At 38.4% G+C, this 19638-nt stretch overlaps 2 protein-coding genes across 2 annotated transcripts; one reads left to right on the top strand and one right to left on the bottom strand.

Moving 5' to 3' along the window:
- Nucleotides 1-1313: 1313 nt before the first annotated feature.
- Nucleotides 1314-13776, bottom strand: LOC111321997 (vacuolar fusion protein MON1 homolog A). The gene is made up of 17 exons (XM_022925025.2): nucleotides 12834-13776; nucleotides 12121-12437; nucleotides 11736-11795; nucleotides 11483-11561; nucleotides 10494-10580; nucleotides 9968-10061; nucleotides 9366-9480; nucleotides 8582-8649; nucleotides 7877-7948; nucleotides 6913-6994; nucleotides 5966-6059; nucleotides 5285-5405; nucleotides 4887-4953; nucleotides 4661-4772; nucleotides 3541-3643; nucleotides 2541-2636; nucleotides 1314-1881 (listed from the first exon to the last, which is right to left on the bottom strand). The coding sequence occupies exons 1-17, from the start codon at nucleotides 12917-12919 to the stop codon at nucleotides 1837-1839; spliced, it is 1698 nt and encodes a 565-aa protein (XP_022780760.1). The 5' UTR covers nucleotides 12920-13776; the 3' UTR covers nucleotides 1314-1836.
- A 2764-nt stretch (nucleotides 13777-16540) lies between these two features.
- On the top strand, nucleotides 16541-19455 carry LOC111322015 (QRFP-like peptide receptor). The gene has a single exon (XM_022925049.2). It carries the CDS (start codon nucleotides 16770-16772, stop codon nucleotides 17916-17918), a length of 1149 nt encoding a protein of 382 aa, XP_022780784.1. The 5' UTR covers nucleotides 16541-16769; the 3' UTR covers nucleotides 17919-19455.
- Nucleotides 19456-19638: the final 183 nt, after the last annotated feature.

Genomic DNA, 19638 nt, shown 5'->3' with positions numbered 1-19638 from the left:
ATAAGTAGGCGCTAAAAAAGATGCCATTAAAATTCCCTTTTTTGAGTGCTTAAGAATACATTTTGTGATCTTATAACGCGGACATCTTTTAGGAGCTTTTCGAGTTGATCGAGGCAGAAAGAAAGTAAGAAGTGTATCCGTGCAAACTAAAAGATTGATTTGGGTAGAGTTAGTTATTACCAATGCAACGAATATGCATGAGCGAACTTCGCCGAATCAGTAGTCGTGGAGCAGCGTAACCTTTTATAACAATATCGGTTGCATTTATTTTTCTTTAAGTCGAATCAAAGCAGAGAGGCACCCTTTCACCCTAAATTCAGCCGTAACTACAATTTATTGGAATATCTCGTGTGGTCATGGATCTATGGAGAGTTTTGTAAGCTACCGCTGCCTGCAAAAAAGGTACAAGGGGGCCTGTTGCGAGCAAGACGAATTGTGTATGTGGAGGGGAAGGGAGGATCTTTCTTTGACACGGCCTCGCGAAGAATGTTAATCCTTTCTTTCCGTGTGGTTGTAATGGGATCTTTGCTATCATTTATAAATGCCGCTGTGTTTGTTCATTGGATCATTTTTCCACTGGCATTATGAATTACGCACATTATTCTAAACACACCTCACGGGTAGGGTGAAACCCTTTTTTTTCGTGGTATTCATACATGATCAAGAGGCTAAACTTTCTCACATTTTCTGCTTTTAAAGAAAAACGAGCTATCCACAACAAAGTTTCTCTCCTCAGCCGCCGGGACAAACACTGGAGCGCTCCTCAAACGGAGGGTTGTCACTTTTCCCATCTGTTTGTTTGTGATGTAATAAAACAAAATCAAACATGTTGCTTTAAAAAGAGCGTCCCTTATTCGAGATCTCGAAAGAATGATCAAATAACCGAGGGTCTTCAGAACGGTCGACGATTACTTTCTTTCTTTTTTTTTGCCATATTTTTATTAATGTTTTCCATATGTACAACGATTTTTAATGGCTCTGGTTTCCTCCTTTTTGGTCACCTTTACTTGTACAATTTTTTTCATCCGTCACGAATCTTTTAAGAACCATCCAATCAAGATATTGCCTACACAACACTACAGCGACAGAAAATGCTCTTTTAACGGGTGGAAACGGCTTTAAACTAATCAGAAAAATTTGTTACCTTGATTGAAAGCAGGTTGAAAGGTTTTGAACGCAACTAGCAAATGCTATATCTTCTAGATCTACAACGCCGGTCGGAATAGTCTAAAAGCAGAGTTTGAGCTATTTACACTTAATATTTCCCTTTCGCTGAAATATTTCTTTTAAAAAATAATCCTAAAATAACAATGTGGAAAATATGAGTTTTGATTATATTTATCGCTCGTTCGCTTCGCCCACTCGTGAGAGATATTATTGACAAAGACAAATACGTATCTACAAGCAGACATGCAATGTTCTGATTATTATTATCGTATAGATATTGCTGAGATATAAAACAATTTCTGAACGCTTGCTGAAATAACACTTCAAATTTCTTCATGAAAAGAAAACTAATTCAACTATGTAAATACTCTGCATGACAAGTAAAGCCGCGACGTTACGAATCCCGATAACCTTGACGACAAGGGCATCTTCACAGCGCGCGATGAAAAATATGCTACTGAAACAAAAGAAACTCTAATATTTCCTTAATATCTTTTGAATAAGATTTTTTTTTTCTTTCATTCGATTCAAAGCAATATCCTTCTACGGCCTCTCGTCGATCTTTCCGTGAAAGACTTGAAAGGCAACATTCCTCGAAGTCGGGCGCCACAAGTCAGAGTGATGAAACAAGCATTTCCGAAATTCTGGGTTATTCTAGAGGTGAGACCTTTAGAATACTTGAGAGCTCAGAATAAAGAGCCTGTCTTCCTCGCGCTGAAGAAAAGTAAAAAAAAAAGATTAATACATCGGAATAAAAAAAAGAAACGTCTTCAATAAAATTTTATCGTTTCAATACTTTTGACGCTGGTATAACGAACAAAAAAACAACTGTACTATTTCTTTGTTCAGCGGCCAGGAGGTGGTGGTTTCATGGAAGAAGTTTTGTTATCAAGCTCACTGATAACTAGTACAGTGTGGTCCCAATTTAATCACTTTGGGCCAGTAATTGAGTCTGACTTGGACCAAAGTTTTAGCCATTCAATAGTTCACGAGATTTCCTTATTGGTAGGTTGACTCAAGTTAATGTTCTTTTTCAGTGTTAGCTATAAGCCCTATTAACACTGATCACAAAAATTAATGCTTGGATAAAAGGTTTTGGCTAAATTGCTAGGTTCTGTCCCCCATCGCCGGAACTTATCACGATTTCTGTAAGCTAAATGAGCTGGTAGTATCGCTACTCCTGACAGATGGGATGCTTGGTTCATAGCAGGTAAGCTTCTTGTCTTAGTACCGCCAGAATACAAATGACCCGCTCGACATTCCAACCCTTCGACTCCCACAGAAAGAAAACGGAGATTAAGACACACATGTAAATGGTCCCTCTAACACAGTTGAAATGAGAGGTAAACAGAGAAATACCACCAGCAACAAACCTTTATCCATCTCAGAAGTTTGTTTATGGCAACGATAGCGTCTGGTTTTGTGACCAGTGGACTGAAGGCAGCGTACAACTCAAACCCGGATGTTACCTATCAAGAGAAGATGCGTTTTTTTAGCTTGCTTGAGTGGTTGGGAGCTGTTAAAAGTGGTAGCTGTTACTTAACTCCTTAACCAGCATTTACACAGTTAAGGTTTTCTTTGGTAATTGACTAGAGAAATGTGACAATTAAAGAGTACCACTGTCCGAAACTGACATTTTAGTTTTTAAACAAGAACTTGTAAAGGAGAAAGATTGCTAATTGACTACACATTTAGAATTGTCAAGGGCATTACATGAGGTCGAATGAAAATTTTATCATCACAGGTTCTCCCTCAAGAAGTACAGTCGCTCAGGAAAATAAGTTGTTTTAAAAGCCCTTCACTATCAACTGATCCACAACCAAAGCTTTGTGGAGGTTATTGCGTTATGATTTTCTTGGTAAAATTGTATTTTTGTTTCTTTATCATATCAGTACATGAGCTTATTCTACCGCAGAAGTTTGTCTACATTCGGCAGTCTACTCAAACCTACAAGTTTTCTTGATGAATGTACGGTAATGATAGAAAATATCTAATCACAAACCAGATCAGCATGTGGCGAAAATCAAGATTCATTGTAAATTCTTGTCTCATTTCACGATTTATCGTGGCTTTATCAAAAAATCGGTGAGATATTTCTAAGCATCTATCTCATCTATGGAATTTGACATGGATACACTGTTTTCGATATATATATATATATATATACATATATATAGGAAGTCTGCGTTTCGATTTTTCCGTGTTACAGTGCTCGATACGTAAAAGTATAGCACAATATATATATATATGGTAGCTTCAATTCAGAGTAATTTGTTTATAATCATAAGGTAACCTTCCTATATTCTTCCAGCCTCGAACTAACGCTAAGATTTCTCAAACAAGAATCTTCCAGTTACACTTATCGATACACACCCATCCTAGGAGCATCTCTCGTATGCCCACGTGACATAAAATTTTCAGAGGCCTGGCCGGCGAGTGAATTCGATGATGAAGATAAAGATACAGGCCAAAGAGTCTGAAAACGAATACAAACATTAATTTAAAACACCAGGCTAATAATAGGTTTGTAAGTAGAAGGCAAATAAGATTTGTGGGCAGTCAAGTTATCGTGGAGGCCATGATATTTTGTCAGAGCCGCAAAACTGGGAACTAGTCAGTTGAAATGTGCCAGGCGTTGCCAGAAGTTCGCACGAACCTCAAAGAAAATTCTTAACGTGAAATCGAGTTGCACATCTAAACCTATGACTGGTAAGTCATGCAATCAGTTCTAATCAAAACTGGAAAATGGATGCTGCGCAAATTTCTTCGGTGATATTTCAATAGTTCTATGACTGTTCATCAGCATTTTATGGCAAACTGAGGTGAAAGTAGCCGGCTAAAGATGGCAGCCTAGCCTCTGGTTCTGGTCGACCAAAGGGTCTTACCAACAGCTCTACTCTCTCTCTCTCTCTCTCTCTCTCTCTCTCTCTCTCTCTCTCTCTCTCTCTAATTCTTCCCCCGCCTCTACTATTTTCATTTGATTAACTTCCCCAATTCCTAACTCTTCCCCTTCATTATTTCCTCCTGCTTCTCCTGCCTGCCCCCTTCACCTCTATCGTACTTTCTCCCTTCCTCGCTCTCGTCCTGTTTCTTTCTCCTTCCTATTCTATCCTCTTTCTTCCCCTTCTCTCTGCCTTCCTTCCATCCCTCTACCATCCTGTATTGAACTCTTTGTAGTTCCCTTTTAGCCAAGGCGGGCAAAGTGTGACACGAACGGGAACCAAGCGACGCCGCGGGGCTGAGGGAGCAAAAGGTCTTTGCAAGCCCGAGGAAACAATAAATATTTCAACCCAGGCTATTCCCCTACCTTCCCTCCCATCTCCACCCCACCTTCCTCCCATCTCCACCCTACCTTCCTCCTATCTCCACACCCCACCTTCCTCCCATCTCCACCCCACCTTCCTCCCATCTCCAGCCCCACCTTCATCTCTCCCTCATACAGTTCTAAGTCTACAAAACCATTTAGTTTCGTTAAAACTTACGAACAAAATACCTTTCTTGTTCTTCGGGTTCAACATAAGGAGCCTCCAGCTCAGGAGAAGTGTACTGCGCCGTACTTTTAGACTTGTAAATAAAATGATATAGCTCCGGGATGCCGACCTGATCTGCAACAGAAGATAAACGAGCACAGACTTAAACGAAAGTAAGAGCATAAAACCTACAACAACAACAACAACCAGCTGAAAAAGAAAAAAGAAAAAAAAGAAAATGAAGCAAACCTGTGCTATAACTCTTTTTTGCCACTGCCTCATTAATAGCCTCTAAACATCTGTACCTCTTCAAGCGCTGAAAGTTTAGAGTTTTAAAACTATGTTAAACCTTAAACCACTGAGAGTGGCCTCTACTTTCTCCATACAGTATCACCCATGGAACAAATGTAAAGGCCATCATCCCCAATTCAAGAAGCTCCTGATAGTCAGACAAAATCTCAATGTGGAGAGAATCAATAGAGTCAAGAAAATGACAGGAAACCCCCATGAGATACGACAACATTCCTGTTCTCCGAAACCACCCAAGATATGGTGGCATTCCTCACGAATCTGGGTCTTGCTCTTATTCACAACAAGAACTGACTGCACGAGGTAAATAACCAATAGATTTAAGAAATGCAGGTCACCTCGACAGTTTTAAGTCTGGTTTCCGCTAACTCAAAGAAGGCGTCACGATCAGTGGAAAGTAATAGTAAACAGGCGGGGCAGTTGTCATCCAGGTAGGAAATGTGCGCATACAGATAGCCACTGAAAACAACGACAAAAAGTATTAAAGAAACATGAAAATCCAGTTGGTTCTGACTTTAAGTATCTTTCGTCCATCTTTGTATCTTGCTCACTGTGGCCGAATTTGACCTTTTTCTCCCCCTAACTTTGACAGCCGTTAAGAAATGTTCTCAAATTAGTATAGTGTTTTCCAATGGAGGGTCGTTAACCAAAAATCACAAAACTAACAAAAGCCAACCCAGAACAAAGACTTGAGTCACAAAGAGTAAATGAAAACAAAGAAACGGCCAGAAGCGCAGAGTACATCTGACTTGTTGAGAGGTTTCTGCAAGCTTTTAAGATCAATCAAAGAGCGAATAAAAGCAAATCCAATGAAACACCCCGGCTCACTAACCACGCTTTGTTGAGTATTGCTCTAGGAAGGACACGTTGTCAAGATACACAATACACTAGCCCTTGTAGTCACTGTTTGAAGCATTCAATTGAATATCGGAAGACTGAAGGGTTTGAATCCCTCTCCTTGTCCAATCCATGCAATCTTATTGACGCATGTTTTATCAATCATCATGTTTGAGATTTACCTGTTATCAAAACGTGGCAAACAAATCGGTGTCCAGGACTCCGCAGTTTGAAAAGACGTTGATGCACTGACAAGGTTGAAGATGAGATGAAGGTCTGCAGGGATCAAAATATCATCAGAGACTGAGGGAGTATAAAACTACCAAGCATTACCTCTTTCTTAGCTTAAACCGTTGCACGACTGTATGTCTCTATTTCTTCTAAGCTAGCTTTTGCTGTTTTTTTTTTTTTATCTTCCCTAAGTAATCGGACGGATAGATTACTGTAATAGTATTTTATATGGTTTACCAACTAGAGAATTATCTAAGCTCTAACGCCTTCAAAATTCGGCAGCAAGGATTATTTTTAATATCCCAATGTGTCACATCACACCAGTTCTACGAGAACTGCATTGGTTACCTGTTCAGTTTAGAATACAGTTCAAATTTATCATGATCACTTTCAAAGTAATTAATGGACATGGTCCAATCTATTTACAAGATCTTGTTAAGTTGCAGCAGGATGGACCATACAACTTAAGATCTAGTAATAAGGGTCTCATGCTGCAAGCACCAAATGCCATAATAAAGAAAACATTAGGTGATCGTACTTATATGTGTAGCACCTAAACTTTGGAACAGTCTTCCTTATAAAGTGCGTAACGAGACTGATTTTAGTAAATTTAAAATTTTACTAAAGACTCACCTTTTTAATTTAGCCTTTAATTAGGACTGAATTGTGCATGGTTTAATAGTTTTTTACAACTTAGATAAGATTTTTATTAGTTTTGTAAATTTGATAAGGGTCTTACTGTAATTTATTATCTGATGTAATTTTTATATTCTATAATTGTTATGCGCATCTGATCATATGTAAATGGTTTGCGCACTACAAATATTAAACTATTATTATTATATTATTAAGCGCACTCTGTATATACGATGCTACATAGGAAAGACGCAAAACTCACCTGAAGGATGCAAACTGTACCTCTTGGGTCTGATTAAAGTAATTAACTGATTCTTAGCTACCAGAATGGCAAATACGAGGTCCTGAGTAGAAATCAGAGACAGCAAGACATTATGGCTTCCATCAGCAACATGTATTGCAGAGTAGACGCCGGATAATAGGCAGCCCTAGACTCAGAACCATTGCTTTGTGGGTCATAGTGTCATATTCTTCTAACTTGGGCCAGATACTCAACCCTTACAAAGATTCTCTCCATCGGGGGGTATACACGGGCGCCAGAAAACGATCGTCAAAGGACCTGTGATACCCCAACCCTCCCACCCATGGTAAGTCTCCCTATCCATAAGCCCACTCAATATCCTTATGAACTGTATACAAAGAGGGTTGATAACTTGGCTTTTACGGTACCAAAACGACACCCCCAACTATGAATGTGTGTCAATGGAGGCTTCTCAATTGCGTCTAACACCAAATACAGACTAATCCGAAGCAGCCAACAAACAAGATCAGAGCAAAAGGAAAAACGTCACCAGATGACGGAAACATCAGATCAAAAGAAATCTAACGGCCTGAAACGCAGAAAAACCTGAGTGACTACGTTGCGATAGGTTTTAGTGCAGTTTCTACTTGAATTTCAATATACCAAAACGAAGGGAATCATCAGAAAAAACAAGGGATCAAATCATGATTGCTCTTAGTTTTAAATCTGATTGGCTGAGAGCGTGGCGCAAGTTTTTCTGGGCCAATCACAGAGCAAATTATGGCAACATCAAAAAAACATGGATTTCTTTCAACTCTCAATTGAAACTACTCTAGTTTATCATGTGATTACTTAAGAGGATGGGGTGTGTTTTCTAAGCTTACTACCGAACGTTCTAAAGCAAAGTCAAAGCAATGCCGGGTGACCCTCTGATTGAATCGTTTAAAAATTGCTCTATTCAGGTGACTATCATTGTTGTTAGTACCTTGACTCTTGCTTGAAGCATACTTTGACCAATGGTTTCCCTGACCGAACTTGAAAGAGGTAAGCACCTTACCTGAAAACCACAGCAATCAAAAGTTATAGGCAAGAACCTCGAGTGGGCAGGTTTTACACAAGTTTTTGTGGGCAAAATTTTTCCACTTGTTCCTATCTTAAATTTCAATACTAACAGAAACCTTCTTCATCGATGCATGATATGATAACATGGATACAGTACAGATATTAACACACAGTATGTGGGATAAAATCCATACTAAAAAGCAAAAACACAACTAAGGATGATGGAAACTGTCTAAATTCTACTGAAAATGAATTTTCATAAACAACGCTGTGCACAAAATAAAAATGGCAGGTCAATATTTCACTCAGTAACCAAGAATTTTTTCGTTTACTGAATAAAACAAGACTCCAAACTTCTTTAATTTTTTCCATACTCTATTTTCCATTCTTTCTCTGGAAAATTTGCAGATTCCATACTTAGCAAAAAATTCCAAACTTCATAAAAATCCTGCACCGATTACAAAAAAACTCTGTCAAGGTATATAATTAAGACTGGAGAAGTGTGTTCTCCATTGAGCTACAGTCTATAACCTACTCCAACAACAGCTTCAAAGATGTGAATCATAGTTCTAAAATTAAATTGATCAGTCCAATATTAAGATGGTACTGTGTACTACATCATACTTACTGAGCCTAGCAGGAAGCTTGGTTCATGATCCATTAAATTCAATAAATTATCTATAAATTTCTCTGTCCCTGTAGAAGTAATTTATAGTAGGTAGATTAAAATGAGATTTGGAATTAATCAATTGTCTCTGTCAGGTTATCAACACTTGCAAATAACACTTTGATGATGTTTCACAATTTGTGACATATCGCACAGTTTTGTGAATCAGTTTGTGGAAACTGATAAGAAAGCGCAATTTTCTTGGTCAAAATAATCTCAGAAATCTTTGGACATAGTAATCTCAGCACTAAAGCTGGAAATGGCAAGCAACTAAAAAAATCTGATTTCAGGTGAATTTTCAAGGAGTTTCTGGTACGCAAGTTTGATTAAGAAAGTAAACCTTTTGTAATATGCCTTTCATCTTCAGTACTGGTGGCAGATCTAGGGCTGGGGCCAAAGGGGCCCAGGCCCTCCCCCCCTATTTTGGGTTAAAAGAAAAGTCACAGAAGGAAGAAAAGCTGGCCATGGAAAAACACACAAAAAACCACCCCTCCACTCAGGCCCCACCACCTTATTTTGGGTTAAAAAAATTGCAGAAGGAAGAGAAGCTGGCAAGTGTGCACACACAAAAAACCACCCCTCCCCCTTATTTTGAGTAAAAATAAATTGCAGAAGGAAGAAAAGCTGGCAGGTGTACACACACAAAAAAAACTGCCCCTCAACCCCCTTAGCTCAATGTTTGGATCCACCACTGAGTACAAAATGCTGTATTTGTATGTGAACTTGTACACCTGTCATATCTTACCAGCCAGTAGTCTTCTGAGATCATAATTTCTCCTCTGTTCCATAATTCTCGCCAATTGAGTATAAGTTAAAACACTAAGGATTTGATTATAAACATAGGAGAGCTGCAGCACCAACTAGGAAAAAGAGAACTGACATCAAAAGTCATCCATATTTACATTCAGTCAGTGGGTTTGGGGCAAGGGAAAAATTACAGCTATTTTAGAGTGACTGTTTGTATTTGTGGTACCAGACCTGGAGGACATAAAAATATGTTAGGAAAATTAACAGTCAATCTTTACAATTAAATAACAACCAAAAATCCTACTTCTGGCCATGGTGCTTAACAGCAGAAAGGTTCAATCAGAAAAGGACTCAGGTAGGTGCAATAGTTTAAATGAATTTCAGGTCCAAACTGGTTTGATATCACTACAAATAACATCACTCTAACCTACAACATTCAGTGTATTTGCTCAATACATTTTAACGATAACAGTAAAAAAAGAATAAATAATATTAATGATGAAGCACAAAAAATAATATCAAACCCACTTTAGGTCATTTCTTTTAAAGAATACATCACAAATTTGCTGAAATAATTCTTTAAAAAAACAAATGTGATACCTGAGTGACAGACTCCGGTGTGTAAGCCACAGCCACTAAAATTACATGTCCTCTAACTAAGAATACAAATTTATGGTTGCCTGCCATAATACACCTAGAATAATAACAAATACCGGTAAATATTAAATGCATCATCAGATATAAGATAAATTTTAGCAAACAAACAAATCTACAGTGGGTTAGCATGGTTTGTACTCTTTTCAATAACAATATTAGTGATTACATTGGTTGAAATTTGTTGCAGATGAACTCGGTTGAACCTCAGGAATCAGATTGCAACATTACTGCCAAATGTAGTAAAAATGTATTTACATGGTGTAGATCTGTATGAAGTCAGTTAGATTTGTTGCCAATGATCACTTGGTTTAGCACAACAGGCAATTCTGGGATTACACACTGACAATTGTTCACCACTTTTGAGCCTCCTCACTTGGAATTTCAGCCAGCAGTGTAAATAATTAGCCACAACCCTTTGTGTTTCATCTGGTAAAAAAAAAACTGAGAGATCATCACCTCTCCCTCTCACCTTATTGTGTTTTTTCCATCCTGGACAAAAGAAACTAAGGCTTGCATAACACCCATCAGGGTAGCCAGTTTATCCTCATTTCCATACCTGAATTTATCAAACAAGTTTAGTCACAATGACTGACAGTAATAACATGTAAAGGTACATATAAATCCCTTACTGAACTTAGGTAAAAGTTAAATGGAAACCTGGCTAATGGATCACATTCAGAGTTTCAAATGGATCAACTATTCTGTATCTAAAGCCATCTGAAGACATGTACTAGTTACAAAGAAATGTTCCCAACTGTGCATGGAGTGCAATCATTTGTACTTTATAAAACTCAGACATGACTTTATCTTATCATAAATTTACAGAGTAGCTAAGTATCTAAGACTCTTCTCTTTAAATAAATGGAAAATAAAAAATTATGAATAATCATATTGTTTAAAAATCCCAACTGGCAGGATGCAGACCAGTTAGGTAAGCACAGCCAAGCATAGTCAAGGAGTGGAACCTCGAGCCAACCAAGAGCAAATCCAGTCAGCACCAGGGTGGAGTGCTTGAACTTGGGACCACCAGATTACAAGACAAGGGCTCTAACTACTCGCCCACACTGCCTTCTTCCCAGGACACTACCTGCTTCCTACAACACTGCCTCCTTAGTTTCTGCCACACTGTCCCCTTAGTTTCTGCCACACTGCCCCCTTCCCACCACACTACCTCCTTCAACAGATGTTGTGGTTGGGTTCGGGTTTGTATCTCCTCTCATTTGAACAGTATGCAAAGAAAAGTGCCTGGTGGCGGATGCTATTAGAGTTGCAGTGGATAGCTGCATGTCCTATTCAGACCACCACTATTTCAGCTGGAAGCATTTTCTTAAGCACTTTCCAAAGCCTCGATTATAAATCGGTACCTTTTTAATGTATTACTTTCACTTAAATTAATGAAACAAAGCTCTCACATGAGAAGCTAAATGAAAAATGATTATAATACTAAGAAAATTTCACCTTGAGTAAATTGGTTTTCCAGCCTCACTGAAAGCAAATACATGCTTTTTGTGTAAAGTCCACTGAGGGTTGTTAACATCTTCAATATCGAAAACAATTTGTTTAGCACTTCAGTCATTTACAAACCACCTAGTGTTTCAAGTTATACTGTCGAAAACATGATGCAATCTTAAAAGCATAGCCATTCATTGTGTTTAATTTTTGCTGAGCAAATTTATTAATAGAACTAAGAATCCACAAGCACTAAACTAACCTTCCACTGATGCTTCTCTTCCAATTTCTTGGACACTGGCAGCTCTTGTTTTTCGAGCCTCTGCAAAAATATAAATGACTTTAGGAAAAAAAAAAAACAAGACAAACCAATGAGATTATTAAAGATCATGAACAGGATAAAACTCGTAATTAGAAGAACAACAACTGTAATAAAGTCACATATGCTCTGCATGATATTTGTTATCAAAATAAGATTTATTTTAGCAGGTAAATTTGTTAATTTGTGCCAGTTAATAATTAATTCAGCACTGGGAGATTTTGCAAGGGTTTATATGCAATTGGACATTAATTGAGATAGAAAAATTGCATCATCACTGACACATAATGCAAGAACCTTAAGGGACAACACAGTTGATTTCTTTTACCTTCTTGTTCATCTTGAACACTTAACAAAGCAATTTTCTCGTCAATTGGACTTGCAGCCTCGCTTGGCATATCTGCTTGAGCTGGCAAAAAGGTCTCATTGAAGTTTTCATCTTCATCAATAACATCAATTTTTGGGGAACTGCTGTTTGCTGCCTCAGGTGATCCGTGACTACTAAGACTGGAGATGTGCCCTGAAGTTAGACTGGTATCAGAGTGGGCAGATGTTCTGGATTCAGGATCTGTACAGATTTCATCCACAGAAACATCAAGTTCCTCATCGGGTTGGACACAGAAGAGTGGTTCATAGCCTACTGAGCTACAAAATAAAGCAAAGATCAAATAAGAAATGTATACAATGCAAGACAACATAGTGGAATCACCGCTACTGAGGTCGCCACATTTTGGAAGAGCAAACCAAGCTTGTTCCCGAGACTCAAAGTTAGTTTCACTTCCTCTCTCTCCTAAAGGGTGAACAATACGATTTTAGAAAAGGTAATACCAGCCGGCTTAAAGCTAACCTTAAGCTCACTATGAAAAATATTCGTTAATTTTACGAAAATTAATATTTTTTCTGATAAGGGTTACAGTTTAAACAAAATAAATGAATTAGCTCCTGAATAAGTCATAATCGCACATACCGAGCTAATCGTATCTTCATATCAAATCCGCACAAAATAGAGTCCGTGTATTGACGAACATAAACGAATCTTACCCAGCTCCAGGCTCAGTTCCCTGGAGTATATCCTGCTCTTGTTCTTCACACTCCACACCAGCGTTTGGATCAATCGCTGCTGCCATCTAGCATTCAGAATTGTCATTGTACCTATGGTGAAAAAATCTCCATTCGTTCCGCCATGTTTACCGCCATGAAAGCGAGGCGGAGCTGTGCAGCCAAGCTTCGTACTTCTAACAACGGTTACCTAGCTCTCCACCCTCATCCAACAACTTCTGACACTCCCGAGGAAGATCGATAAAAGTTAAAGAATTTCCGTGAAGTAATGACTTCCTGAATCATCATCATCAGGCCTGGTTTCGGATGGAACTCATACCAGGCAGGGCAGAGAGAAAAGGAAGGGAAGGGTGGAAATTTGGAACAGGTTCACCACAAGTTCACCACCTTTGATCATGGGGTACCCTATCATATGCCTTCCATAGAAAATACAATCCTTTTATATGCCGATCATGGCAAAATAGATAATTTGGCTTAAAAAACGAGAAAGGAGCCTAAACTTAAATACACTGCAGGAAACCGAAGGAGATACATTCACAAATTTGCCTGCTTCAACGAAACACGGGGGAATTTATTTGATTTCAGGCGGATCTTTTCTTTAGTGAGTTTCGTCGCTCATTGCAGCCGGCAGTGTCATAACTGAAGAAATTACCAGAATATTCTTGGGTTCGCTTAGCCAGTGGGGAGCACACACAAACAATTATCTAGCTAGGAATTTGACTTAGCTGACAATCGACCATTTAGACTTATCATCATCAGAGCTTCTCTCATCTGTATGCGTATGGCCTGAAATCAGAGTTGGCACTGATTTTTCTACAATTCTGCGGAGCGGAGGTGGGAGCGACGCGTAAGAAACACTGAGTTACGCCTGTTCTTCTGATTAAATATTCTCAACCTGATTAACTCATTACTTAAATGCCGTTTTACACAATGGAGTCCCTAAGCAGCGTCTTCAAGACGCTTCATTTAATGAATGATTGCAGACTCGTTAGCTCCAGAAGTAAACATAGTTTGGTTCCATCAACTGACTTGATGATGTAAAATGACCACCAAAAAAAAAGTTTCTAAAGCAAACGTTTCGAACGTTAGCCGTTCGTCAGAGCGAAGGACGAAGGGCTTCGATTTGACAAAGGACTAACGCTTTTAAAAAACGTCAGCTTTGTAAAGTCTCTACGGTGGCCAATTTACATTATCACAGTTAGTCGACAAAACCAGCTTATCTTGGAACACCCACTCCCCACCAACGCGGCACCGCAGTGGCTCTCGGGACACTTACCTCCTTTATTGATAAGAAAGAACATTTGTTTGACGTCAATGGCGAAAGTCACGAACCGTCGAAAAATTAAACGAATAGAAGCTCACAGTTTGCTGTGCTGACCTGATCTAGTACGCTAATGCTTGAAAATAATTTATATCTGAAAAATTCATTCATAAGAATCTCTTACGCCATATTACCTGCAGCTGCACTATTTAGCTGAGCTTGGATACTAGGCTAAAGAAAGTATAAGAATGAAGAATACTTCAAATTTCAGTGTTATTGTTCGATTTTATCATTGACAGAATACACAATTTAAATTCCTTATCATCTGCTTTTTTGATTATGGGCTTTAAAATTTTAGATATTAAAGACCTAGCGATATGGCATTCATGTAAACAACTTCTGTGCTGTCAGACTGAACGGTGCCACGTTGAACCGTCTTTCACAAGGGAAAAGATAATATAGACAAAAAATAATACATACTCTGCAGTATTTCTTTTCTTATCGGTGAAAATAAACCCTTAAACCCTCCGGCTTCTCTATAAATTACTGCCTCAGCAAGGTCGCATTCAAGAACAGTCAAAGAAATCTGCTGCAGGAAAACCGAAGGTGATTTATTCACAAATTTGCCTTCTTCGACGAAACACACGCTTAGGGGAATTGATATGATTTTAGGCGGACCGCTCGTAAAATAAAAAGGAAAAAACGGTGCAAAGGAAACAGAATAATGAATTTTTCGATGTCTCATCAAACATTTTCAAATTACCTTTTTTCACCGTTAAACTGCGTTAGAAACAGAACTCATCCACACTCTCAGTTATGTTCTTTTGTGTTTAATTTTGGGATAGTGGACTGATGAGTAATTTTGTTAATAATAAAAAAAAGAAAACGTTGAAGGGGACTAAGACGGGCGACACGTCTTTATTCGACCGTTCCAGTTTTAAAGCTAGAAATAAAAAGTGTTGGAAGGGTATAATTAAAAACCAATACTTAAGGTTTAAATAAGGTGTTGAGAAACTAAACAAACTGTGTTGCGTACTGCATAGAGTTCGAAGGGTAATTCTGCGTCATAGAAGTGAGCGAATGGAAAATGAATAATGTTTGTCTTTAAACCAGCAGGTGTCTCATTCATATTATTTGCGTCAGACTGAGCTTCTCTGAGTATAGACCAGATAACTCATACAATGACCGTTCTTCGAAAACGAATTTTCATGCGTTAGGTACCGAAAATGATAGATGGAACGGCATCATCGGTTTTGTTGGGCGCAATCATTCTGACGTAGTAAACCGTCATAACTCTCACGATCTTTGCATTAAACATTCAAAAGGCAATAATCTTTATTTTTAGACTGCCCATCAGGTGTTTTTTTTTTCTTTCTTATTTCATAATACGATGTGACATCCTTCGAATGACGTTCCTACCGAGCAAAAATTAATCGACGTATTTTGCCTTTCACTTAATCTAGGTTTGAACCTGTCTAATGAAAGCTTTGTTGATATTCCATCAGATCTATCCGACAGAAGCTACGATGTAAAGACGTAGCGTTTCTTGTTTTCCCAATACCTCAGCCCTGTGGTGCATGAGTGAATTAAATCAGTGAACAAGAAATGGGATACCATTAGCGTACGCTTTCCCCGCCCGCTACACGACACAATAATTTTTCGGCTTGCAAACGCAAATCCTTATGGACATTAGCTTTACCTTTGAAATTATCTGAAAAAATGAGCGAATTCATAGCCTAAACTTAAGCACCAAAAATAAGTCGTATGGTTTTTTTTTTTTTTTCACCAGAGAATGGAAATCGAAACACCAGATGCAAAATGTAAGCGTATCAAACAAATTGAATTCAAAAGGTTCACGGAACTTCAAGTTTATCTGGACAAAATTTCATATTCTTAAATTTGTCAGTCTTAATTTGCATAATTTCTCTTTATTTCTCACACCATCGGTCTGAACAAATATTACCGAAAAAGGAATCGATAGACTATAGATGAACGTCTTAGAAATTAAAACAACAATCATTGTTTATTCCGCAATTCAGACTTACCCAATTTGATGCCCTTGGCCTATCGGTGAAATAGAAAGAATACTTGTAGGGATTTTAAGAGCATTTTGACCATTTAGGTTTAAAAAAAACAGTCTTTCGTGACCACTGGGTATTACTCTCACAGGAACTTGCTAATATTAAACCATCTATAATGATGCGAGCTGTTTAACACACGGTTATTGTTGCAGAAACCATTTGACAACAGTTCCGGCCTAGGGTGAAAGTGAAAGTGAAAGAAGATATGCCACTGTTCTGTGTGGGGAGGAAACAGGAGATTAAAAAACACTCTTTAGATATCTCATTCTGATCCATTCCTTTCCTCTCTTTCGTTCTCAAATTGTATATATGACTTGAACTACGTGATGTTAAACAAATTCGAGAAATGTTGATTTTAATTTAACTGCGTTGGTTGATTGGGATCACTTAAAATTCAAATTATCGCACGGAAGAATAAATAAATAGTTAGGTTTTCTCCAGCGGTCGAATAATCAGGTTCAAAAAGCGGGTGTGTTTACTTAGTATAACAGAAAAGTATCAAATTTGGCTGCAGAAAGGAAAAAACAAGTGTACAACGAAGTGGAAGTTACAGAAGCAAATCGTTCGGAAGCCTTGATGGAAAAAGTCGGTGAAATTTTGAATGATACAAAAAATCACGTTCTTGACAATAACTCGAGTTTAAAAAATATCACATTACCGAGTACCTATCCTGAAGATTCTTTCTTACCGGCAATTTTTAAATGCCTGGCTTACAGCTTAGTCGTTGCTTTTTCTGTAATTGGTAACTGTCTGGTCATAGCCGCTTTCAAGCTCAATGTCAACAGAAAACTTCGCACTGTTAATAATATCTTCATTGTAAGCATGGCTGTCGGAGACTTGCTCCTCACAGTGACAAGCACACCAGAGCGAATCACAAGAATTCTGGCTGATGAGCGGTGGATAATCGAAGGAAACTGGGGAGTATTCCTATGCAAAACTAGCAATTACTTGGAAAAGCTTTTCATGAATGTTTCAGTGATACATCTGGCGATGATTGCAATAGATCGCTTTCTGGTGGTGTTCATTCCCCACAAGAAGATCATCACAGTGAAAAGAGCTCGTGTTATCATTGCCATCGCTTGGTTCGGATCCGCTCTTTATTGTGTACCTTTGTTTTATTACGCCAACTTGATGAACAAACACGGAAAACTTTACTGTAAAACGCGACAGTTTTTCAAATACTGGAAAGTTTGGTATTTGTTCTTCCTGTCACTGATTGTACTAACTCTGTTGCTTGTAGTATCGTTGTACGCTGCAATAATAATTCGACTTTGGTGTGGGAAAACGACCGAGATCGTGCAAACTCCTTTAAAACGACGTGTAAGCGCGCGAGTTAACAGCCGTGTTTTAAAAATGGTGGCCATGATAGTCATTGCCTTTTATTGCTGTATTCTTCCTTACTGGGTCGGTTGGGTGTTTTGCTCCTACCATCGCAGTGAGTTCATTTGTAATGATACCTATGTATTTATTGCAATTTTCCTCATGTACGCGAATAGCGCGGTCAATCCAGTCATTTATGCCTTTTTCAATGATACCTTCAGAGTTGGTTTTCGATTTATCCTGAAGACGCCCGGTAGATGTTGTTTTAGTTTTAAAAACTTGAGTATTGATACAGCACAAGATGAATTCATTGAAAGAAACCGGAGCAGTAGAAAATCCAGCGAAATCCCATGCCAAGAACTAAAACAACTTAATTCAAAAAAACACCTTGGTACATATGTGTAGGGCCGACTTAAGAAGTCTTCATATTCTGTAACAATAGAAGGAAGTTGTAAAGATATTTATTAATTTACCTAAGGGAGAAAATGTATTCATGTTCATGATTATTTAAAAGTACGACATGGGTTCTGAAAGAGCGCTCAGAAAAAGCCAAAATTTTGTCTGTATTCCCTAATTCTGGGTTCAAATGATTAAATAAAGCCGAATATCAGTTTTGAAAATCTAAAATGGCTGGAAAATGTTATCATGCAACATTGCGTGATATCAGTGTACCGACGGAGATGACTTAACAATATCTTCAAGGGAGGAAAAGAGTGTCGTGCTGAAAATTATGGTCGGAAGACACTTGTACCGACGTTCCAAATAATAATAATTTAATTGTTTTGAGTCATCCTCTTTAGATCGATAGGGGGTTCATCATATCTTGGTTCTCATTGTTTGCAAAGCTCTCTTTTTGAGAAGCCAAAGTGTTTGCTATATAGGAAGCAAGGTTGGGAAGAAGAGAAAATCAGAATGAATTTGAAAATTTGTCCTCCTAGGCTGTAAGGTCTGATTATTTAACTGACAACGTGTAGCCGTTTTAACATAAAACCGCGTCCAAAACAATTCTCAATTTAGCTGAACCTTTTATCAGAACATTTATTTTTGTGAACAGTGTCAAGAGGGCCGAAAGCTAACAATGGCGGGACATCTGTTTGAATCAATCAGCCTTTTTACAGAGAAAGACGTGGTTTGGGTTAGAATTCATATGAACAACCGGCCTAGAAGTGCAATCTGATCCAAGCTTAGATAGATCTATAATGGAAGTTCGAGAGGAGGTGTTGGCAAACATGGCTTTCACTTAGCTAACTTTGGTGACACAACAAATACCTTTCGCAAAAGCCGGCTCACTTTTTTTTTTCTAACTACGCAATCGAAATCTGAAACGATTAAGTGATATACCGCTGACGCTCTCGCCAGGAAAATCTTCAGTCTATAATTGGCATCACACTCAGAATCGAAGTGTGCGCAAGCGCACGATTCAACAACTCTTACCTCACTCTCACCCAAAAGGCTCTCTTCTCTTAACGAGTATTGATTAGAATATATTATAAAGCCAGGAATTAACATTTACTTTAATATGAATAAAGGCTGATAGTTTCGAAAGAAACTGTTTGGGGCTGCGTCGGTGGGGGTAACGAACTAATTTGGATATATCAACAGAGTTGAAATGGTAAATGGACCACCGTAACGATTACAAAAGCTGACTTTCGAGCATTAGCCCTTCGTCGGAGCGAATAGAGGAATTGTGGGTTCTGTGTACTTTTAAAGGCAGAAAATGGAGCTACGTTATTGGTGGGAACATGGCAACGAGAAAAACAAGAATAAATTAGTGGAATGAAAAGCGTTCGTTGATCCCTGTGGGATTTAGATTGCCGGTTTGAAAGATGAGCTTTTGTTCAAGATTTTACGGCTTTCCGTGCTACCTAAGTGTAAGGAAAGACCGCAGATTGCCATATGTTGCTTAGAATGATTAGGTGAATTAAAATTCCTAGCGACTGGTTTCGATGTGTCCTTGTCATTCCTTTCCACGTCTCGAAGGTGTTCTCGGAATCGGTTACCTAGTCTTCTGCCTGTTTCGCCGATGTATATCTTTCTGCAATAAGTGCAAGTTATGCAATAGATTACATTGGCGGAGGTGCACGTGAAGTGATCGGTGATCTTAATGGATCGTTTAGGTCCCGAT

The sequence above is a fragment of the Stylophora pistillata genome, chromosome 1, assembly GCF_964205215.1.
Source record: "Stylophora pistillata chromosome 1, jaStyPist1.2, whole genome shotgun sequence".
Taxonomy (NCBI): domain Eukaryota; kingdom Metazoa; phylum Cnidaria; class Anthozoa; order Scleractinia; family Pocilloporidae; genus Stylophora; species Stylophora pistillata.
The sequence above is the reverse complement of the archived record's forward strand: the minus strand, read 5'-3'. Positions and strand labels throughout refer to the sequence as shown.